Source organism: Trematomus bernacchii, unplaced genomic scaffold (genome assembly GCF_902827165.1).
Source record: "Trematomus bernacchii unplaced genomic scaffold, fTreBer1.1, whole genome shotgun sequence".
NCBI classification, from domain to species: Eukaryota; Metazoa; Chordata; class Actinopteri; order Perciformes; family Nototheniidae; genus Trematomus; species Trematomus bernacchii.
Window position 1 is genome coordinate 14,581,184 of NW_022987714.1, and position 24,791 is coordinate 14,605,974.

Genomic DNA, 24,791 nt, shown 5'->3' on the forward strand with positions numbered 1-24,791 from the left:
TAACTTCGTCACTGTGGACTGACGGCTTCGGGCCTGGTAACTCAGCACTTTAGTGAACAGTTTGCACTTTATTAGCGTGATTGCACATGTTAGAAATTAAAATCAATGTTTTATGGCATAATTTAGTCTAAAACATACCGTCAGTTTAAAAGCAGTCTTATGAAGAACTCATTGATTTCAGTATTGTGTTCACACCTTAAAAGGTGTGAAAGGAGGGATTGTTAGAAATTAAAATCAATGTTTTATGGCATAATTTAGTTTAAACATTACGTCAGTTTAAAAGCAGTTTTATTCTGAAAATCCTTCATTTCCGGTTAGCATTAGCATGTGGCTAACGTTTTGAAACCGTGAATTGAAGGTGAAATGACATGTGATGTTGTACACTAAACACACTGGGATTAGCACTCATTTATTGACGCTGAATAACGTTTATCAGGGAATGTTTAAATAACCACAGACACCAGAAGGATGTAATTTAGCAACAAAAAAAGGCAGGAATTGCATTGGACCCGCCCCCCCCGACGACGCTGGCCAATAGGAGAAGACCTCAGATGACAACAGGAAGACCAAGCCAAGAATCAAGGATCCAGCCTCCTGACCTGGGCTGACCAACACATGGGGAGAGGGTCTCCGCTTGAAATTTCATTTGTAAACCACCGCATCTTTTGTGTAATTAAATGCTGTTAACTTTTATAAGCTTGCCTTGACTCTTTTCAGTCTCTCCTGCTCTCGGGGTTCAAGAATATCTAACACACAGTACAGTTTGGCATTACATATTTGCACATTTTACATCATTTATACTAATTATTGAGGTAGTATTTATTAACTGATTGGACCGTGTTGATTGGAATGTCGTCTGGCCGGTGCTGGTCGGGCCGATCGGCTCCGCCTGAGAAGATGGGAGTTGGCGAGAGCGCCGAGAGTATTTGTGCTGGTGTAGAAATGACAGCGGTTGAGAGTAATCAGGGTGCAAATAATATGTTGAGCGTGTATGGGTCATGACGTTGGGTTGCATTGATTGTACGAGTTGCCACTGTGTGGAGTTGACATGTCACTCCCCATGTCTGTTGCTGCTGATTGTGTGCACTGTGTTGTCTCCTCCCCCCTCACCTGTGTCTTGTTGATTAATTAGTGTGTGTGTATTTAGGCTCTGTGTTGCCTGTTTGTAATGTGGGGTGCTGAGATCGTTGTGGCTGGTGACTGTGCTCACGTGAACAGCGAGATTGAGGCTGTGTCATGTGCCCGTGAGTAATAAATGCCCACACCGGGTTGTATTTTGGACGTTCTGCCTCTGCCTCCTTGCTTGGTCGGGCCGCTCAACGGTCAGCTTCACAATGACTTAAACCAGAGAAAGGGAATTTGTGTGGGAAAGTCTTCCTTTATCTCAAACAATTCATTGTCAAAACAATCCAAACTTTCAGCAGGGTTTTAGCAGCTTCACAAGCAGTTTATTTACAAAATGTGGTACTGATCTAGGTCAGCCTGACCTGGATGCTGCTAGCAAGGATCCAGGATTATAACGTTTCTGTAGAAATCTGCTAGCGGCACTAAATTGTTTAGACTCTAGGGATAGCAATGTCAGTCTGACACCCAGATGGTCTGCTAATGTGGTCCAGTCTGAAAAATCTCAGCGACTACTGAATGATTTGTCCTGAAATATTTTACAGACTTTGTTTGTTCTCTGAAAATGAATCCAAATGATTTTGATTACCCCCTGACTTTTCATTTAGCATCAGCAGCAATTTGACAATTGCGGTTTTGAGCAAAATATCTCCACAAATGTGTAGATTATCATGTCCCCTTCTTTATTATCCATTATTAGTTTTATATATTTAGTAATCCCTTTAAATGCTATCTTTAGGTCAAACTTCAAATGTTTCCAATGCAAAATGAATGACATGCAAATGTAATTTAGCTGTAGCCTACTTTGTGTTTAGTGTTCGTTAGCTAAACTTAAAGATTAAACCCGCGAACAGTACCGTTAGCATCGTCATTGTAAGCGTCTTAGCACTTAGCTGAAAGCACTGCTGTGACTAGTGAAGTAAGAAGATATGATTCTACACTGTATTGAAGTAAACATGTATTGTTTGAACTGTTTTATGTAATCACAACGGTTTGGGTAATTATATATAGAATAGGAATGTTATTCTCACTTTCAAACTCACTGACTTAGAGATTCTGTGTTTCACACACCAACATTGATCCTTATCACCACTAAGAGCCAGATGCTGTTTCTAAGTCGTTAAAGACATCGTAAAATAAGAAAAGATCCCCTGGAAAAGGTAGGGAGGGGAGATCGGGACGGAGATAACATTGACTTTTGACCTAGTGTGGTTTGGGGTCTCACTCTGTTCGAAACTCTGATTGACCTCGGCCAGAAGCGAATCCAGCCAATCAGGACACTTGGAGGAGGTGGTCAGTTTAAACAGCTCCTCCCCAGGGCTTCTCTGATTCGCTTGGGAGAAAAGTGGGAAGGAAGAATCGACAAATCTCCGCCCCAAAGACAGATAGAAATACTGACGTTTGTGTGTGTAAAATTGCTTTTGGGTTTGGTGAGTGGCAGGTCCTGAGAACTGTGTCCGTATCGCATCACAAACCTGAAGTCCAATTTCTTTTTGGTTTGATGAGTTGGCGGGTCCTGACGCATTTGTCCGCATCGCATCACAAATCTAAAAGCCCGGGGTACCCGGAGTACTCTGTATAACTTGTATATGTGTTTGATTTCCTACCAGTAAACTCAGATAATTGTTGTAACTTTTGATTCCGGTGTTTTCAATTCCTTTCTTAATTTAATAGAGATCCAGCCTCATCCAACGAACGGCGCGTAGCAGAGGTATTCTACTCCAACACTAGTAACAGCCTCACAGCTTGCTAGAAAAAAACATTTATTTTGGTTGGTTTTAATCTGCTGAGCTTGTTACCTAACAAAGTAAAAATGTGATTAAAGAAAATTAAAATACAGTCAAAATATTATTTATGTATTAAATACAATGTGGCTCAAAGTATTTTTTTATAATGTACACAATATTTATCACAACTGACTTGTAGAATGAACCCTTACTACCTTGTTACAACCATTAACACATTTAAAGGAATTGTTTATAGTTAATATGATATATCCCCAGCAGCCTGTTAGCTTAGCATAGCATACATATTGGCAAACAGGAACACACAGCTAGCCTTACTGGCCAACATTGGAAATTAGTTTTCTTTCCAACTAAACTTATGATCACAGTTATGTTGCCTCTTACAATACATTAAAGACAAATGATTTCAAACACTGATGAACAGATGAAAATAAACACAGGAAAAGGTATGTGGGACTGCTTTTTTTATTTTGTTTTTCACAAATAAAACCATAGGTGCACCGTAGCAAAAAAAAAGCTTGTATTTACAAAAAAATAAATCAATATACACAAAATTATTATAATACAAGAGAAAATCCTTCAGTAATCCTTACAAGATAGCAAGTACGAACAAAACTTAGATTTTGACACCTTGTGCAGATACTTTTTTTTCTTACAAGGAGATAAAGTCTGTGTATTTTTACAAAACTTATGCACATTCTCTCATCGTACAAAAACTGATTCAAGCATGAAACCTTGTTTTACACCATTAATGACTTTCAGTGCATTCAATTAAGCTATTTAACACCAATTACAAAAGTAAATCTGTCTTTGGAGATTTTCTTCAGCTAAGCAAACTCATGGTGTGTGATGTCCAATTCAAGTTGGTCAATTAACATAGGATGATCTAAACTGTTGTAGTGTAATGGACTGACATGTATTTCCTAAAGTCTGAGGCGGAGGAATCAGTAAGCATCTTGGAACAAAATACAGATGTAGAACAGTGACAGAATCCTGAGAACTGTTAACAGTCTCAAACTTTAACAAGTAATGCTTAGAACATATTTAACAAAAGTTCAACTGCCCGGCTCCATCACAGTTTATCAGAGCAGCAAATTCAGTTTCAGCCCCGGAGGTCTCTTATAAACAGCAGGTTTGCAAATCAACACCAAGAACATGGAGATGGTGGTTGTCATATTTTCTTTGGATTATTGAGCCAATTTCTGTCCAACATTGAGGTTCTAAAGTAAAGAATACATTAGAACAATCACAAAACGCTGAACTGAAAAGAATGATTCTTTATACACTATTTAATCTTGTCTAATCAGTTGTTTTGACATTTTAGGAAGATTTTTTTGAGTATTAAAGCATGATCTAGATTTAGATCTGAGATGAGAACCTCACATTGTAATCACTGCCCATCGTTATACAATCAAAAATATTGCCCTCAAAACATGCCTAAACTAAAAGGTGTTTTTTTGTATATGGTTAGCGGCAAAAAAGGTTGTCTATCCAAATATGACTTTTGGGGATTTATGTCGGACATCAACTGTAACTTAGTTATTTTATGATCTCAGAGCTTCCTGAAAGTGCACTGCAAAGGAAATGGTGGAAAAACCATCTAACAGCTGAAACGGCTCCCTGACAGATTTTAATACCCTGGTACTGCCTAATAATGAGTTCACTGTTAAAGAAAATAACAAGTCTATAACTAATATGTTGAAAATATTTACACATGCAAACCTGTCCCAAATTGTATTAATAAAATGCTCAGGGCTGGTATATTTAGAAAGGTGTTAAGAGTCTGGTAAACAGGGTTCTGGAGAGGAAACCCATCGTGTGCTGAGCTGTTGGTCCAAAGTGGTTTTCTCCTGCTGATGTTCCCAAACTTTAGGGAACCTCAGGACTGTTGTCAAGGATCTGCAATGAATTATTACCATCGGAACAATATAGACGTTGCTGCTTGACATTTTTTTTGTGGTTCTGTAGACACCAGTGATACTTTAATCAATTTGAGAGCGAAGAGGTGGGCACTCCAAGCTGGGATAATTGGTAAAATAAATTATTTTTTTATGCCGACACGTATATTCAGTGTGTATATATATATATATATATATATTTTATTTGCACAAAACAAATTTTTTTTTGAAATAAGTGCTTGTCTTTATCCCAGCAGCAGCCCCGACAGGGCGTTCAGGTCTCTCATAAACGGGTTGTCGCTGAGTATGAGGTCGATGCGCTGCTTCTGGTCGGGGAAGATGTCGTACAGCTTTCTCTTCAGCACCGACGTCTCCCCTGGCGACCGCTGGGGAGGCGGGGAGGGCGAGGGCGACGGGGAACGGCGGGGCGGGAGCCACTCGGGGGGGCCGGAGTGGGGCCAGTGCGTCTGGTGGGGCGTCAGAGAGGAAGGGGGTAGCGGCGTGGAGGCGGGGGTCCGAGGAGCCGAGTGGAGGGCCTGGACGTAGAGCGGCAGCTGCTGCTGGGACGACGGCCGGAAGCATGGGGGTCTCATAGGGGGAGGAGTGGGCGGGGCCCTCCTGACAGGAAGAGAGAAAATAAGAGGGGGAGAGTGTGAAAGGTGCAACAGCCCATTCACTGCAACACAAGCTCAAATAAACATACCGATTTAAAAATAATTGTATGGATTCAAAAATGATTGTTTTGCTACTTCTTCAAAAAAGTAGTCCATTCCTTGAGTGCCAACGGCTGGAGCTGTGGTGACAGCAACGTAACCTCAAAATGATGGCAGCACCGAGCAAGGTTTTCTGTAACTGTCCAGGTGTGTTCACATTGATTTTCCATAAAGCAGTCTTTAAACACTTCCAGAGCCAATACCGTGTTCCCTTAAGTGTTTACTTCCTGTCTGTCTTCTGCTGATTTATCTGTACTCCAGCTTTCTGTGTTTCTACCTCGTTCCTTTGTTTTCATGTTTTTGTTCTCCTTTATTTTTTACTGGGGACAATTTAGCCAGAATGAATCCCAAGTTTGTTGCTCTCCACAAATATAAAAAAATAACATTCAACAAGTATTCCATGGGGTTTTCTTATTTACGAAGACAGATGTGTTTGTTTTGACTTCTTTCTGCGTTTTGATATGACTGCACATAGTCCCTTGATCAGAGCGTTGTTAGTAACGCTCTGCTATTGAAAGAGAGCAGACTGCTGAACATCTTAATTGACCAATCAGAATTGAGTATTCCCCTAAGCTTTGCAAGTATAGTCTTTATTTAATATAACTGCAAGTGTTTCAATGACACTACAACCACGTATTTTTTAAGGTTTTGGCTAACGTTAGACACATCTGTGGATAAAACATACCTGTTGTCTTTACGCAGGAAGAAGTCTAGATGCGGTCCGTTTCTCCCCAGAGGGTCATCAGGGATCATGAAGTGGTCCTCCACAAAAGTAAACTGAAGCAACCTATCAGTGAAAGAAAAAAAAATATCACTATTTGATAAAGTGAAGTATGATTTTTATCTGCCAGGCTTCAGGTGTAGGCGCTAGAGTTAACATTCGTCATCCAGCTGGCAGTGTGCCTTGTGGACTTTCCAGTGGCAAGTTGGGTAATGGAAATGTAATGACTGACTGAGCTGTGATACGTCATTAACAGTCACCTCTCTTGAATGATCTTGCGCCAGGTGTCCGAGGTGTCGACAAAGTCCCTCAGGTTGTCATTTGTTACGATGATCCCGTCTGTTTTTTCTGCTAGGTGGAGCAGGAACCTATCAAAGAGGGAGAAAGTGTGGATTAGACACTCGGGAGTTTCCCTGCGGTCAAAGGTCAGAAGCTGGTGAATTCACAGGGAAATACACACCTAAAGTGATGATCAAAATCTGGCTCTACCAGAATGACAACATTAAAAATATCTATTAAATCATAAAACACCACTTATTTTACTTAAGATCTGTTGGCTCTGTCCTCTAATAATCAGCTTCATCATCCCCGTTTGAAAATACATTATGACTGTAGTTGTTGATGGGTGGGGTGAGAGTCAAGGAAACATAATATTGGATTTTTGCGTAGGGGAGGAGGAGATAAGTTCATAATGGAACTGAAACGCCCAGAGATAAGCGAGCGGTTCGATCCCGGCTCTATAACAGCATGATTTACGTCTCTGCTATACACCTCCATCTCTTGTGTCTGTGTTGTTTTAGCCGTCTGGAGGACTCTCTCCTCAAAGGTTAAAGGCTGTGTGTGTACCTGTCGTCATGTGAGCATATCCTCTGGCCACACACCTCTCTGGAGGGAGTGAAGGAGAGCAGTCGCAGGTCTTCTAGCTGGTTTAGAAAGTCTTGCTCTGCAAAATAAACGTGTTATATTTATACTACAAAATAATAGAAATGGAAAAGCAAGAAAACAGAGAAATAGATTTTTTTTTTACCAGGAGGCCTGATATGAAAGCGTATTAAATTACATTATATTACTTACTTTAACAATCATTTTGAAATGGTTATAGTGTTGACATCAGTTTTGATTTGATCCCGTGTACATGGTATTTAAAAATGTCTATAATCTTATTTTATTTCACTTAAACAACCTTAAAAGCTGAAAGTCAACACTTTTACATTCCGTTTCTTTTTTTGGCACTTTATTCGACAGATGACAGTGTATACATGAGGGAGAGAGAACGAGAAGGGGGATGTGATATTCGACAGATGACAGTGTATACATGAGGGAGAGAGAACGAGAAGGGGGATGTGATATTCAACCAAGGACCTCGAGGCCAGAATGGAACCAGGATCATTATTGTTACATAGCAACCACACAGCTGAGAGTCTGCCCTGTGTACCTGTTGTGAGTCGGTCCCTCTTCTGACGCCATTGGGGGACAAACACTGTGATCTCCCTGTGGCCCCGCCTCCAAAATGTCTCCACAGCCAGCGCTATCCCTCGACAGGAGAAGAACCGATGAAGGCCGTGACTGGAAAGGAGGAGGAAAAGAGAAGCGACACAGTGAGGAGGGACATGTGACACATTAGGAATATGTTTGACAACCACTGAGCACTGTGACTGATAAGCAGCGTCTCCAAGAGTGCCGAGCCCCGCAGTGAAACCTACAATATGCCTAAGTAAGACATAACTAATGCAAATGACACTATAATGCAAGGTAAATGCAGGATTAAGTAAACTACAGGCATGAAATGTAGAATAATATGAAACTAAATGTAAAATAAAATACTGCTTGATGTAATCATTTATAAATATGTGTGTTTAAAAAATAATCAATGAGGAGAAACAAGGCTGTATATTATATATTTTTAAAAATGTATTACAAAAACATCTAAAAGAAAACTTAAGTATCACGAAATCAAAGCCCAGAAAATGGTCACATTTATAATCAAAACAATTAAAAACATCATATATGTATAAAATAGAAATGCTGTGCTTCTGCTATTAGTAATATTCATAAAGTCTAAAGCCACAGACTACGTTTGCAACAGCAATCTCTGGCCTTGTATCACTAAAGAAATAAAATACAATACAATATTTCCAATGTGTTTCATCAAGTTAGGTATACAGATTTAACATTTGGGTAAAAGAGCGCATTGGCATAAATATCGGCGATCAGTACGAGTTGTTTCGGGAAACAAATTGGATTTAAGTTAGTTCTTTGAGTACTGCATTAGCCCACATTGCGATTCCGATTCATTGTGCAGCCCTATTTGAATCCGCCCATTCCTATACATACTAAATCATCGCAAAATAAATCATAAGTCAACAATTTTCTAACTCATTTCCTCTGGCCTGTTTAAATAGCACCTCTGGGTAAGAACAAAATCCACACATGGAAATGAACTACAGCGTTAGGCAAACAACAGCAGTGAACCATGTCAAACAGGTTCCAATGGTCTCCCTGGCAACTGAAGTAATGATAAACTGGGCAGTTGTTTTGACAGTGCTCAATACAAAACTCACAGACAAACAAACTGCACATCACACCCTCAGCTGACCCATATTGACGGTGTTGACGTGCACAGTCTGTGCGCGCACGTCAGACAGCTGTAATACAACAAATAGGTCGCTAGGACAGAAAACCACAAAACAAAACAGCAACAGAGATGAGAAACTCCCCGAGAGCAGCCAGCAGGAAGCTGCAGTGAGCCACACGCTGCTGACGTCCTCGCAGGGTTTTTAACTCCGTTTAAAGATATATAGATATAGATATCGATATAGATATATATATATATTATTGCCAATTTGCTGGTCTTAGGTGTGTGTGGTGAAGGAAATGCTGCATAGACTAGTATGCCATAAAAAACTTCCATTGATCATCAACACCGCAAAAACTAAAAGAATGAAACGGCTATTTCTGAAAACAAGCTATTTTCATATTGGGGGAAATCTGCTTGTAAACAGGATTATTTTCAGGGGAAAAGTTTGAATCTGTTTCGGAAATAAGCGTAGCAGAGTTTTTCAACCATTTAGCAGCAGAAAAATGTGTCCGTTACAGAAAAGTTGAAACTCTTAATGACAGAGTACAACTCAAGACTGAATGCAGTCCAACAAGTCAGACTGGTGCTTTAAAGATCCCATGACATGGCCATTTCTACTGATCATATTTCCATTGTTGAGGTCTACTAGAATAGATTTAAATTGTGCAATTTTCCAAAATCACATTGGTTTCTCATACAGCATCTCTGTATAGTATGTGTATTCACCAGGGGCCTCATTTATAAAAAGGGATATACGCGATTTATAAAATACTAACTTGACAGGAAAATGTGCGGTCCTCCACGCAAACTCTAACCCATGCGTACGCACTAAGCACAACAACGGGAGAGACGAGAAACTGCGACACCGTTGGCAGAAGGAAGAATGGAGAGAAATATGTGGAAATAATACCATAAATAAAATGTTACCTCTCATTTATCAAATATGAAGAATTCATTTTCAAACATTGATTAAAGCCAATCTTAAAATGATAAACAAACGCCTGTTTGAGACTCCTCAGTGCACACACAAACATAACTTGGAGAAATAAATAAATACGGATATGTTATTTAAAACCACCTCGAATATGTTGTGTTAATGTTATGAAATGTTTTCTCATAAATGATGCGGTAAGCAGGAGGACAGAATAACGTCTAAACTGACGCCGTTTTGCTTTTCTATAGGTTGTAGATACGAGCATGGTTTTATATACTATCACGTTTAATCGTGTTTTATGCCGTTTGCCAAGACTTGATAAGTCGCTCGTAAAACACAGGAGGTATGGAAACTAAGAACACCATATGTGGTAAATTGTACAGCTAATATAACACAACCCATTAGTTGTATTTCCTTTAACTGGTGGATTATGGATATATAGTTGCTGATCGACAGCTGGAACACAAACCACCAAATACAACAAAAATAATTCAGATCCAGTCGTCATGACTCCACTCCGGAGGGATTCCCCGATCATTTCTTACAGTTTCTCATCAAGGGGGTGTCTCCTGTCCCCGGGACAAACACACTGCCTGAGGAAGGTTATGTATATTTTTTTTGTCATTAACTTTTTTCGGACCACTTATTTATTTATTTTGGTGACGATCTGACCTCCATGCTGCTACTCTGGTTCAAACTGCATCCACCAAACAATGATTTATCTCGACCTCCCCACAATAACCTAAATCTGACACGGTGTGAGATGTCTTTTTTAGCTGTGCTGTCGTCATTTCCTGCGATCTTCATGCAGTCAGTCAAAATGTATGAATGAATGGGCGTTTCTTTGACTATGTATAGGCAAATATGGGCGTTACGTGAAGCCTGCAAAAGCTGCGCCGCATTTCGAGTCGATTGTGATTTATAAAAAAGGGAAACAGGCGTAGGAAGTGCCGTACGCACTTCCCTCGCCGGTACGCAATGTTTTGTGAATCGAAACATTTCGGAACATTTCTGTACCTATTTTTTTGCTTTGTACTTGTGCTTTGCTTTTGTAAGTTGGTCGGGTTTGAGGGTTTTTGACTCTGCAGACCGTTTACATGCATAGAAACCTTCATAACACACAAGCGGACGGGTAATAACCGGAAAAGCATGACATGGGCCCTTTAATAAAAATCCGTGTTTGTACTGGTCGTCTTAAGAAATCACATCAATGATAATCCTCATTATTATTATTTTTTTTTTAATCTCTGCAATATTGTGAATCATATCGCAAGATTAGTAAAAAGGAATCACAGTTATTTTTTAAGCAAATCGTTCAGCCCTACTGGACGAGGATTTAGCAAACTGTAAGATAAATAGTTGAAAAACCCTCTATAAAGGATCAAACTGTGCCTTATGAATGCAGCTTCTGTTGACTCTTCTTCTTTATCATGTCAATCACTTTTTTCTCTGCTGGTAACTTCCCTGTGCAGCGGGCTACTATCGTGACCATCGATGTGGCCTCACGTGAGCTGTGGTGAAGCAGAGACGCACAGCAAGCACGCTCCAGTTCTCCAGCAAAGTGACGCAAGTTTGGCCAAAAAAGAAAAATACCCCAAAAGTTTTATGCCGCAAAAACCTTTGCTGACGGTGATAGCAATACAAAGCTAACCATGGTTCCACAATATGGAAATACCATATATGTCTTAATAGGATTTATGTTATAATAGGGACTGAGTATCTTTTTAACATTATTCAGAAAATCATTGAATAATAATCATTGTTTTACTTGTGCCAAACAGGGGACTTTTTTATTAAACCTAAATGTATCCTGGGAGACACTGCCCAGAGAAGGTTATTAAATAGGGGATATTCACTCACAGATACACTTATAATTTGAGGCCTATACCGATAGATAATCAGATAAAAAGGTGTAATAACAGAGTAAGATCGGTGTAATATTTGGTTGTAACAGGGATTTAACATGGTGTATCAGGTGGTATATACTGTAGGGCTGTAACATGGAAGTAACATGGCTGTAATGTGGATGTAGTATAGTGGTAATATGTGTGTAAAACAGTTGTAAAATGGGTTCAATAAAGAATGTGTGTAAAATGGATGAATCAAATCAAATCTTTTGAAAAAAAAAAAAACATTAGTGTCTTTTAGCCTCGATACATCACAAAAAAGAAATCAATATATTTTCCAAAATATTTTCACGTGCTTGCCCATATGACAGTTAAGTCTGTAGAATACGTTTTTTTAAATATTTGCACATTTATTACCTTTACCAAATATTGCCGTACTATGACTTTAATATTCCACCGCTCCATATTGAGGGCCTAGCTGTAACAGAATGGGAAAACTCATCTATTTAACACTCACTGTCCCTGTACAGTTAACGGATTACAAACTTGTTTTCTGTGACCTGGCATCACAAGCACAAGGTAGAGAGAACACACACACTCCAAGAGTCAGAAACACACACGTGCTAGAGCATTTTCAGTTTGCGCTCAGAGCCGCAATGCAAATTGAAGGGAAGTTCCCCCCGACTGTTGAAAGAGAAAGTGATAAAGGACACCGCAGCAGGAAGAGATTATGCAAGGGGTAAAATCACCTTGGAAACCGGGACGTAACCCGATGAGGGAGAGCCTCTCTGAGCTCATTGGGATGAGTTTACATGGCCTTATTAGCACTTTAAACCCACACCCTTTAAACCTAATCTGAAGCAGTTGTGGCCAAAAAACAAAAAAAAAAATTGGATTTCAAAGCTCTTTAAAGAATGTTTTGTAGGTATCTGTCCTAAATCACCTCATTGATTGCTTAATAGGACATATATATGTTGCTCTTAATTAGCATTGTCTATTAAAAAAACAATGATGAAATCCTTACGACAAATGTCGAGTCAGAGGCGCTTCTCTGTTAAGGCATACTTCTGGAAAGATATGAGGAAGAGTGTGAGTTACAGAGAAAGTGAAAGTTAGTGGTTGTAAAAGCGAGAGGTCAAAACAAGGTCATCTCGGAAGAGGGGATACATAAGCGAGAAAAAAAAACACAACAGGTTGCTCTTTATCCTTCCTTTGTTGCACAATTTCTTGATATGACCGAAACTACACATTACTAGAAAGGGCGTTTCTTCCCAAAAACGCCCGTGTACTACACGCCCACTTCTCAAATTGTGTGTTACAGCTGCTTTCGATGAGTAAAACATTACGGTGTGTGTGGGCTAGGTTTTGGTGCGCCTCCACTGTAAGGGATGCGACCCACGCACTGTAACATGTGCTTCATTCAGATTGAGTGTGTGACTGGTGATGATGGCGGTGCTGCTGGGAAGGGAGATGGCTTTGTGTGTAAAAAGGAAAAACGTGGTGCATGTACAACAGGTGCGGTAATTTAATCGTCATCACAGGAGATACACTCATACCAGTAAGAAATGCTGATTCAAGACGTGAGATTGGTTTTTCACTGATACACTCTGATGGTATTTTGTCTCTGTGATGTTCAGGAACTGTTGGGTGATTCACATAAAAAACATCTCTTAAAAAAACAAATTGTCCCAGTACTGAGAGTAGTTATAGCTTTGTAATAAAGTGCTGGTAAACTCTAGGCTACACCTATCTTTTTTACACCTATGTCTCAAAAACAATGCACTGCAACTAGTACAAAAAAACTAAACAAAAACGATGTACGCATTCTAGGGTTGTATTCAACTAATGAAAATCTTAGTCAACTAAAATTCTACCGACACAAAGGAAATAACACCGCACATTAGCTGCACTCTACCTGGTTATCTAAAGCAATTACAAAACATCTATCTGCAGCATATACAATTAGTTTATACCTGTTTTTGTTATATACTTTGATGGTTAAAACGGACTCAAAGCTGACCAGAGCTTTCCTGGTATATATATTTATATGATTTTATAAAATAACGCACACTGACATTGAAGCAGTCCCATGGGGACGCACCTGAATTGATACTTCACACAGTTTTTGTTGGATCAAACTTATTGAAAATTAGCCACTTCTGGTGTGTTAGCATTCAAAGCCTATCAAGAAGTGATGTGCAGGTCAGCGTTTGTTAATACCCACACCCAATGGAGCCAATCAGCACCATGCAGTCTGCCAAAAATATCCATCAACTACCTGAGCCAAAGTGGGACTGCAACCCTTCAAATCAACCAACGGAAAACAAGGTGTCCCTAAAACACTCTGATCTTCTTCAAAATATTTGCAAAATTGAATACAAAAGTAGCCGCTGTATCTTCCGAGCTGATCTGATAGTGTGCACTGCAGACACTCAACCAAGAAAAATTCCCAGACCAAAAACCCACAATGCTGTCAGACTGACAACCTGTCGCGAAGTGTGGTGGGTTCCAAGATGAGAAACTTTAGCAGATCAAACTCAAGAACATAAAGCACTCCTTCGGGTCTCAATCTGCCACAGGAAAGGGTCTCCTTGGTGTCCATGAAACACAATGAAATATATATCTCTTCAAACTTAATAAGAATAGATGTGTGGATAGCAGTGGTGAACCGTCAGGGCCTTCAAGGTATTCAGAGAATACCCTGGAAAACTCAGATAAAAAGAAAATATCGAATTAATTATATAAATACAAGTGAAATAAAACGAATAAATGAGTATAAAATCTGTGTTGTTGATCTGTAATCTTACAGTGTTACGTTGATTTGTTTGTCCTTCTCGGTCCATGCACTACGCATTTGAGTGGTTTTGTGTTAGAAAAAAAAATTCAACCAATCAGATATGTTTCTGGGTCTCTGGGAAGAATATCCTCCAACCAAGGTATTCAATATCCTTGACTCTTGGCCCTTACACTGAATAAGAGCGTACGTTTGGATTGATCATTTCTACAGAAGGTCCAGTTGTGATAGTCACGGTTCGCAACTGGTGGATAGTCAAGTCTATTATAATAAAAGCTTCTCTTATTTCTATATGTGTGTGTGCAGACTCACGCCATGGCCACGTTGCTACCGTCGATGATGATGTGTCGCAACTCCTGACGCCCCGGCTCGTTCGGCAGCTTCAGAGTGTACGGGGTCCTCAGCGACTGATTGAAGCGAGAAAGGCCCGTCACCGGGGGGGCAGGGGGGTCGTTGGCAGATGGGGTCCTGGTCTCGAACACGTGATACCCCGTGTGGCTGATCGTCTGATAGGCTGAGGAGGACGACGGGCGGGGAATGGGCTGAGCTGACTGAGGGGAAAGAAACAAACAAGACTTGTAATGTAACAGAAGGACAAGGGGGTAGGGCTGTCCCGAATACCATTTTTCGGGCTCCGGATATTCGGTAGTAATCAGCAGCGAATATTCGGGAAAAGAACGAAAAAACAAACAAAACGAATATCCGAATAACGAAATTGAAACCCGAATAGTACTCCAACGAACGAATATTCGGGTACAGCCCTACAAGGGGGTGATTTTAATATCATGTAAATAGGGAAAGAGCTATGATATGGTAAAGACAAAATACATTTACATATTGTTTAAACTTGTTTTGATTACTCATCAGTTTCATCCAGAGGTAACACTGGTTTCCTTAAAACACAACAGAAATGATTCACCAATAGGAATGGAAGCTAAAACTGACTAAATGTGAAGTAATTAGAGTACTTTGTCAAAATCCATGACTTTCCCAGGATAACCCAATTCAATTAACTTTAATAAAAAAAAACTGTTAAAAATGAATACAGTGAAACAGGAGCTTTTGAAACTTACAACCTTAACAATTCTCCAAAAGCAAAAAAACAAACCATACACTTGATCTCACAAAAAGTAAACTGCCCGACACTATAAGTCTACTAATTGGTTTAAAAGTCAATCCTGAAAAAAAGAAATTGTGCGCTGGAGGTCTCATGTTTTTACTTCACACTTTTTAATATTGGACCCCGATTGGCTTCGAAACAAGCTTTGATGTCACGAATACTTTTTTGGTTAAGGTCTGGTTGAGATAAATAAAAATAAAAACCTGAAACTTTCCCCCATTAGACGCTCTGCATATATCATTTGGCAAAGTGAGGGTGTAAAATCCAATAGAAGTAACAATATTAAAACCCATTGACAGTAAGGTAATACCTACACTGGGGGTGGAGGCTAGAGATGAGGTGGTGGCAGGGAGCCACTGAGGCGTGCTGCGCAGCGCCGTCACAGTCTCCACCTTCACCGCTCCTCCCAAAGTCTGTGTCCCCCCCCTCGACAGGTAGTCCCTCTGTGAGGCAGCCCCCCCTCCCCGCGCCAAGTAGTCTGGTCTGGATCCTGACTGGGTGTCCAGGTGAGGCACCGTCATCATCCGGGACGTCCTGCTCTCTGCCGTTTTGGTATTGGTGATGATGACGTCGTCGTCATCGTCGATGGTGATGACGTCGTAGTTTCTCGCTCCTCCCTGAGCACTAGAGCTCCTCTTGATAGTGATGGCCTAAAAGGAACATTTTTATTTTTGAATGGGAGAAAAATAGCATGCATTGGCAACATTTAAAAATCACTCGTAAAGCAAGTTTTGGAACAAATTGGTCGGTATTTTTCCTTATGATCATCGCAACATTAAATATATCCATGTGGAGTGGGTTAGGGTTAGTGCACCCTAACGGCAGTGAGGAGTATTTTTGTAGGCTTAATCAGAAGTTGGCCTCTCCCTCGACTACTTGCATGCTTTGTTCAGAAGGATCTCCATATATTGACAACACATTAATAACAGTTTAAGCGTAAATGCAATCCCCAGAAGTAAAAAAAAAACTCTATAAACTAATCTTACAAATGTGCATGTTAAAGATGCAGTCCTCAGAATGTGGCTTTAAAATGCATTTAGATGTGTCATGCGAGTTAATGTAAGCCTCCACATCCTTTGTTGCAGACTGAAAACCAACCTGTTTCCATTATAATCAAAAACAAACAAAGGAAGATGCTCACTCTCAATGTTCATGGAAGTTAGAAAGGTTTACTCAAACCGATGCAATAGAACTTACATTTGTTTGGCTTACTGAAACCTACGTACTTAAAGGAGTCTGGCTTTCTGGAGTTTATCTTCATGGTCTAATGCACGTATTGCTTTGGATAGAATTGTTAGCTAAACATAATGTAAAAAATATGAGCGATGAAAATGTGATGTAGGGTGATAGATGAAAGGTGCATTTCTTGGTGAGATGAAGGGAATACTTGGTTATGTATTCCATGTTGTATTAGGTGAAATGTAGCATGCACCAAAGCCACTGTAATGCTCTGTGATTTCAAGCTAGAAACATTGAAAAAAAAGGCGATTTGGGCTGTCATCTCACTGTCTAAGGGGTTACAAAGTCAAAAAGAAAAGAAAAGTGAAACTATTTTTAAGGTTGAAGGGCTGTCACCTGCTGAGTGCTGGTCTCGCTGCCGCTGCACTGCCTCCGGTGCCCCAGCCCGTTGCTGCTGCCTCTGTGCTGCTTGGGCCTGATGTTCTCCTTCGACCTGCCGGGGTCCACCAGTGCTCGGCTCAGCTCCCGGTCCTTCTCTCTGAACCAAGAGGCCACAGAGGACGATGACGATGAGGAGGAGGGGATGTCAGGAGAGCGCACAGAGTTCAATCGTCTTTCTTTTTCCCCTCCTCTTGACCCCTCTTCACAACGTTTGGTTTCCTCCACGATTTTCTCCAGAACGAGGAAGGTGTCTTCTGTTTGACCCGTCTCCTTGACGACACGCTCCACTACTTCCTGCTGGTATCCCATGGTTCTGAAGGAAAATTTGTTTTAACATGCTTTCATTCGGCAGTAACAGAGGTTATTGCAGAATTAGAAGGGCTCACATTTAATTCCAAGCTGGGATAAAACTATTCCCACATGCCCCTTTTTGCATTTGCCAGGAGGTTATTTTTCAGTCAGATCAAGTTTTATTTATATAGCACATTTATAAACGATTTTTGGTCGGGCCAAAGTGCTGTACATATAATAAAAATACCCTACAGTAAAGACACTTTACAGCAAATACAACAGCACAGTTTGTTCAGAATATCAGTATGAGAAAAACGACACCCGGCTTAGACCCTCACATCGTACAAGGAAAAACTTCCGGAGAAAAACCCTCATTTCAAAGGGAAAAATGGGAGAAACCTCAGGGAGAGCAACAGAGGAGGGATCCCTCTCCCAGGACGGACAGAAGTGCAATAGATGACGTGTGTAAATCGAAGAGATAATACATTTTACAGCGTAGGTAGACCGAATGTTTGGAAATGCATGTGTCCGTCAGCAGTACGATGGGAAATCTAAAGGTGTTTCTTTTTATGAAACTTGTGGAAGGGTGTAGCAAGGCCCAAGAAATAAATCATTGTGAAGGAAACACTGTTACCGGAGTAAATGCACACATTGTTTTTTACGTTTGTAACTTCGCAAGATAGGGCATTTATGCTGTATTCATGTTGTGTTGAAATACTCTTGTTTTTCTTAAAGATAGTTTTTTGGACCAGTTTTAGCCTCTATAATAGAGAGGGGAGATGGAAGGGATGACATGCATACAGGGTCCGTTGGCCATTTTAGTTCCTGCGTCCGCAACAGCAGGGACTAAGCTAACGCCAGGTAAACAGTGAGCGATGTGCCAACCGAATAATAAAAAAAAAAAAGTGTTCCCAACTGTGAAAATTCACAGGTAAAACAAATAAAACACATCTTTGCTCACAGCAAACCGAAGTTGGAAGAACGACTTGCCAACTCGTGAAATGGAGCTTTCCAAGCAGTTCTTAAATGCAGCATTGGCCTTGGTGGAGGCCTTCACGGTCCAATTACTTTTCAGTTGGTGGCTTTTATTGTTCTACCCGTCAATGTGAAGAAATACCTTCCTAAGTCAGTTCCACAGTTCTTATTTTATGCAGAACTGTTCCATAGATTTTTTTCCAACCAATTCTAAAATGAGCAGTTAGTCAATGAGAAATTGTATTTCAAAGTTAGTCTTGGTAGTACAGAATTCACACAGCAAGGATACACAAAGAAAAGTACAGAGTCAGCAACAGAGGAAGAGGCGCGCTAGATTGAAAGCAACACATTCTGATGAAGCCTCAAATTAGCTTCAGGTGAAGATTGCAGTCAAAAGATTGGGTATTTGAGCCTTATCTGTTTCATGGAAATCAAACGAGGTAGGTATTGCTTCGCAGTCTTTCTACATATATTTGAGACTATAATAAGGATTGTTTTTATACTGACTATCGTAAACACCTTCTGCAACGCACAAGAAAGAACTAAAGCCTTTAGCCCGATACAAAAAAAGTAATCAATCAAAATGTATATAGGAACTCATGTTCTACTCGACCACAACTACTTATTCAGTTAACAAGTCATTTCTGTCAGGTAATAATAATAATTCATTAAGATTCCAAGTACGTTGACCTTTACCTGAAGAAGTTGACCAGGCAGCGGAGGTTGGTTTCCGGGCTCACTGCCTCCCCTTCGTCTGAGATTCCTTCACTGGAGTCCAACATGCTCACACCCACTACAGTGTTTGCTTTCCCTGCAGAGGAGGAGGTGGAGGAAGAGGAGTGGCATGATGAAGCAGAGGGGGTTTTGGACCTACAGCTGCTGCTGCTGCTGCTGCTGCTGCTGCCCCCCCGGCCTTCTCTGTCCCTCTGTCTCTCCCTCTCTCTTGCTCTCTCCGGCGACTCCTCCCTCCGCTCCAGAGAGTATTGTCTCTTTGTGTCCCGATTCTCGCTCTCCGACGAGCGCCGCTTGTGTGAGGACCGGTTCCCGTTGAGCAGGACGGCCTCGGGACCCGCACCTCCTCCGGCCGCTGCTGCTGCTGCTGCTTTACCTCCAAACGCTGCTGCGGACCCTTTCTCCTCGAAGCTGGTGCCCAGGATGCGGTTGGAGAGTTCCGTCACGGGGGTGCTGCTCTGCGAGCGGTCCTGCTCCGTCTCCACCATGCTGGGGTGAAGCGTCTGGTTGAGCTGAGCCTGGGAGAGGAAACGCAAAATCTTAGTTAAGAAAAGTACAGTTATAGTTCCCCTCCAACACTCGCCACAGTCATAATTCATATCCTATTTCCCTGTGGGTTCCACATGGTTCCGCCTACCGAATAAAGAGCTTGTGTTGTACATCTTCTCTTTCACTTATTGACAGAATTATCTGACTAATGTTCTTTACTTCACTGCCGTTGAATAAGATATGCAGACATAGAATATCTGCTAAATGCATAAGAGTAAAACAAAGAAGCTTGTCAAACGTTGTACAATCTACAATGGGGGGGGGGTTAGAATTATTTAAAATGTAAGTTAGTTTCGTGTAATCTATTGTCAAACTACATCATGAGATACATTTCTCCTGACTTGTACAAGTTGATTGACCCCGAGATAGAACAATATTATATTATCTGTCAAACACACATCTCAAGCTTTGACTTGAGCATGAAGACTTTGACAATATCATCATCTGTGTTATTATAGACTCCATAAAGTAAGTGGCTTTAAATAATTGCTCTTATACGTCTTATTTATTTTTGCCAATTTTAAAATCTTACTCTTAAGGGACAATTTCCTGCTTTGTGATCAGATTCTCAGCAGGTAAACGGCGGGGAAAAACACATTTAGAGACGCATACTTTCACATCTATGTGTGAATTAAGAGTTTATTTCTAAAAACTAGAGTTTGTTGTTGGAACAGTGGAAAGGCTAACCTAAAAATGGTGAGTTCATTTTTGTTTCGGTCGAGTTTGAATGAAGTGGGTTTTACAGTTTGCTGTTTGTAATAAATCATTCAAATAGAAATGTATATACTAACCAGGGCAGATGTGTTTGTGGAGGTGGGGCTGTGAGCCAGTCCCAGGAGCTCTTCCTTCAGGGCACTGGGCAGCAGAAGAAGCTCCATAGTGTACTTGTCATCTCTTTCCTCGACGAAGGACTTGAACGCTCGTTTCACTGCCGGCTCTCTGTCACTCGGTAGACTTCGCTTTTCCTGGAAAACACCACAGACACGCAGATTTTTTAAAAGAGACTGTAAAATTACTAGAGTTACGGACTAGAGTTCTAGACTTGCATTGTAGCATTGTGTATGGTACAATGCCCTCACCTGGAATAGTGCTACAAACTGCTGAACCCGGCTCTGTGCCATGACTACGGGTTCCGCCCGGCCCAACAGACGCAGGCGGCCCGGCTCGGGCACCACCACTTCAGCACTGGTGTCCCGGATGAGCCTGTCGAGGAAGAGGCCCCGGGCCCCGGCAAAAATACAGTGCATGTCCACCGGGTACCGCTCTTCTTTTTGTAGTTCTGGGTCACAGAGTCCTCGAACATATTCCTGCCAAAACAAGTAGGAAAAACCCATTGATAAGATTGTATTATTTTTATTATGACCGTACACCTTTTTCTTTTGGAGAAAAAAATTCCAATTTGCTTTTTTAAAAGGATTTGGTAGAAACTACTGTACAAGGTAAACTGGGATCTCAAGAGTCATAAAATGCATAAATCTTTAGTGACAACTGCTTCTAAATATCTAGGATTTCTGCAAAAGTCCAAATAAAGCACAGAAAAATTAAATATAAAAATAATCTTTACTGAGCTAGAGTCAAAATGTCCTTCTTCGTTCATGAGTCTACACCGGTGCGTCACTGTAGAGAAGCAGCGCTGACACGTGCTGAAACTAAACACTTGTCGGTGATTCAGGGAATCTCCTGGCTCTGAGAAAGGTCCGGATGAATCAGCTGCAGGTGGGCGCGGTAGCTTCCTTACGGATACTGTGTCAGAGTTCTTAAGCGTTAAGTGTAAAAGCTGATACTGAGAATATAAAATGACTCAACAATGACACAGCGGGGCAGAAAGAGAACCAGTGTACACATATTTGGATGAGGCTTCCAGCATCAAACAATAGATAAGATGGGACTTCCAGTAGGTATGGCGCTTTGCCAAATGAGCCGAGATATTGTAGCTGCTGGCACTTAAACTTGAAATACAATTACAAATAAAAACATGGTATCAAGTTTACATTATTAGAAGGAAACTCTGCTTGTGTTGGATTTTTGCACTGGAGCTTGGTCCCCATGCAGAGGACCGGGTTAGAATCCGGCTTGGGACCATTTTCACCATTTATTACGATTTATATTAAAAGGAGTGGCTGCGCTTTAGCTTTGGTTTGATGGTTTTAAGCATAACCTAAGTAATTGTACAGAACACTCCCTCTGTGTAGTCAAAGCCTAATTACACTAAAAAGGAAACTATGACATTGTGTCAGCAATAAGTACAAACTATTTGACTGTAAGCTATGATTCAATTTATAAACTAAATACAGAAAGTTACAAATTGTTTGGCACCTTCTGGAAGTCAAGGAGACAGCAAGTCATTGCTAACTCTGTTACAATCTATTTAAAACTGCGGCAGATTACTGAAAGAAAAAATAATAAACGGTGCTATTTCCAATCACGTGCAGGATTTTTTTTGTGGTTAAAATTAGATGCAAACTGGTAAAACCACATTGCAAGAAAGCTTATTATGGGAACAATGGCAGTGATTTCCCAACTAGAGGAGCACCAACATACCTTGGTATTCTTAGGCAGGAAGCCATTTATGACTCGGGTGTCATTCTTACAATAAATTGACTATTTCCAAATCACATTTTCAGTTGAATGGCAGAGCTTGGAACAGCTGGGTACAGTGGGGAGCAACTTATGCACTAAAATAATATTCACGACACAAGATGAAGTACTGTAGGGCTGCTCGATTAAGGCAAAAATCATAATCTCGATTATTTGGGTCAATAATTTATATCACGAAAAACCAATAAATAATTTTTTTTTTTTTTTTTTAAGAAATTCGTTTTATTTCGATTACGTTGTTTTCGTAATCGTTGCAAGCCAAAATCGTAATTGCGATTAAAATACGATTAATTGAGCAGCCCTAAAATGAAGTGGGACTGATGCTCTTAGCATAAATAAATGCTACCAATGATAACAGCTTTTTTTTGCATGTGTAAGTGTATAATATCTGAATGCAACTGAGACCAGGACACCTTTACAATTGATTATTGTTCACCACAATTTTAGATGTTTTAAATCCAATCCCTTTTAATTGTAATGGTTATCATGAAATAAACAAATGCAAATAAATAATTTTCATGAGGATTTGATTGTTTCTTTAGAAAAATCAAATTAAGTGTTTAATGCACCAATGAGAACATTATGGAATACATGACTACATCATAGATATTGCAATCCCAGGTTCATACTAAGGTGTCATCTGCAAACCACAGTAAATAGGCAACAGCTAAACTTCCCAGGAAATACCCAGGAGTGATATATACTCCAATGAGGTGTTGAAATATTGATTTAGAAATAATGATTGCCTAACTGACATTAGCTTAATAAACTGCCCTTGATATCTGCATCCTCAATCTAAGAGGAATTATACAATAATTGTGAAATAAATGTATTTTTGTAATATCTGTGAACATAGGCCTACTCCCAACAACATGGTGACATACATTTTCGAAAATGCTGAAATGTTATTCTGAAGGACAAAGACAAAACATATATTATTTGTTTCCCAGAGAGTGAACACAACTCTCAACTATTTGCATGTGTCACTGTCTAACTTTTGTCAGTTTATGGTTGCTTGACATTTACATTGTGGCAAACACTACGCAGTAAATACCAATAAACATATTTTGGAAACTGAACTGGTATATGTGACCTTGTTCTTGACATCAGGGGGCTTATTTCGCAAGGCGACAACACAATGACGAAATCAAATGTCATGATATTCTTGACTGGACACCACAATATCAATAATGTGGTAACTCTGTAACATAATGGTAAATATGACTACCTACGAGTACCTTTCATAGAATATGTATCTACATTTAGGAGTGGGTGAGATTATGTTAGTGAGGAAGTGGTTGCTAAGGAGGAAGAAACTTATATTTGATATTTCTTAGTGGCAACAACTTATACAAAAAGTTAACTTTTAGCAGCAGGCTTCATGGAAACCAAACAAAACAGAAGCATATTCAGGCCACATCTAATGTTAATATGACATCCATTCCCAGTTATGACTTTATACAAGTACCATTTGCTAGTGTGTGACGAACAGCAGAGACAGGTGCCAATCCCCAAACACCGAGAGAGACACCTGCGCAGCAGCGACAACCGAGCCTGGTTGATATTCGGTATTTTCTTTGATAAACACAACTCGTTTCCACATTGGTCTCTTAACTTATCGATACAAAAAGGAAGCGAAACAGTCTAACAGGACCTCACCTTTGCCTTCGACACGTCGTCTGTGTTTCCTATGAGCTGCAGCCATATCTGCCGTGATGTTTTGCTACCGAGCGGCAGTCCCATGTGGTCCAAAAGACCGATAATGGTGAACGTTACTTTAAAAACCTGCTCCACTCGAGGCTTGGCAGCTTTCAGCTCATTTTCTTTCTCCTCCAGCACCGTAAACTCGTCCACGGTGGGGGTATCGAGCTGCTGCCTCGCGGCGGCCGCAGGGAGCCTGCTGCTCGGCTGCTCCTGGCACGTTAGCTCGGTGACTCGCCTCATCCCGAGGAGGGGCCGCGTTGTTGACATTCCGAATCTCAGTCTGCCCGTCGCTCCCGAGAACGACGTCTTAATATACAAACCTCTCGGTGGTGTAAGGAGCCGTTGGCATTTTCATGGTCTCTTTTGGTGTTTACTCCAGAGCAACAAGCCGACGTTAACAGTGTCTAACGACATGAACACAGAGGTAGAGCTAGCTTGATAACTCGGAAGCCCCGATTGACGTATCCGGAAAGTCCCAGTGACTGCGTCATCAAAACACGACAGTTAAGCGGCCGAGATGTTTATCTGCAGTGGTTAATGAACAAGTACTCGGATATTTAACTTAAGTCACTAACCGTAGCAATACCACAGCGAAGAAAGACTCAAGTGCTACTGTTACGTGCCGTAGTGTGTGTGTGTGTGTGTGTGTGTGTGTGTCTTTCTCTCTCTCCCTCTGATTCCCCAGGTGCAGCCTGATTGTCCCCAGGTGCAGCCTCTCCCCAGGTGCTCCTAATTCCCAATCAGGGCCTCCATAGAGGACCGGAGGAAGGCTGCAGTGATCCCCCATTTTTCCTTCTCTGGCTGCATGCGTACAACCTGTGTTCTGTAGATCAATAAAGAGATGTGCTCC

General features: G+C 40.7%; 1 protein-coding gene across 1 annotated transcript; it reads right to left on the reverse strand.

Moving 5' to 3' along the window:
* Positions 1-3,316: 3,316 nt before the first annotated feature.
* On the reverse strand, positions 3,317-24,208 carry n4bp1 (nedd4 binding protein 1). The gene is made up of 12 exons (XM_034141492.1): positions 23,897-24,208; positions 20,719-20,946; positions 20,431-20,604; positions 19,055-19,608; positions 17,048-17,405; positions 15,787-16,122; positions 14,665-14,903; positions 7,635-7,765; positions 7,046-7,142; positions 6,460-6,567; positions 6,164-6,265; positions 3,317-5,383 (listed from the first exon to the last, which is right to left on the reverse strand). Exons 1-12 carry the CDS (start codon positions 24,206-24,208, stop codon positions 5,011-5,013), a joined length of 3,012 nt encoding a protein of 1,003 aa, XP_033997383.1. The 3' UTR covers positions 3,317-5,010.
* Between the last annotated feature and the right edge of the window lie 583 nt (positions 24,209-24,791).

What these genes read in the sequence shown, in the direction of transcription:
- n4bp1 (XM_034141492.1), bottom strand. Translation starts at nt 24,208, where the DNA reads ATGTCAACAACGCGGCCCCTCCTCGGGATGAGGCGAGTCACCGAGCTA. An exon ending in AGTTTGTAGCACTATTCCAG is followed by an intron (nt 20,605 to 20,718) that starts GTGAGGGCATTG and finishes GGTGTTTTCCAG; the next exon opens with GAAAAGCGAAGTCTACCGAG. An exon ending in TTCCTGCGTAAAGACAACAG is followed by an intron (nt 5,384 to 6,163) that starts GTATGTTTTATC and finishes TCTTCCTGTCAG; the next exon opens with GAGGGCCCCGCCCACTCCTC.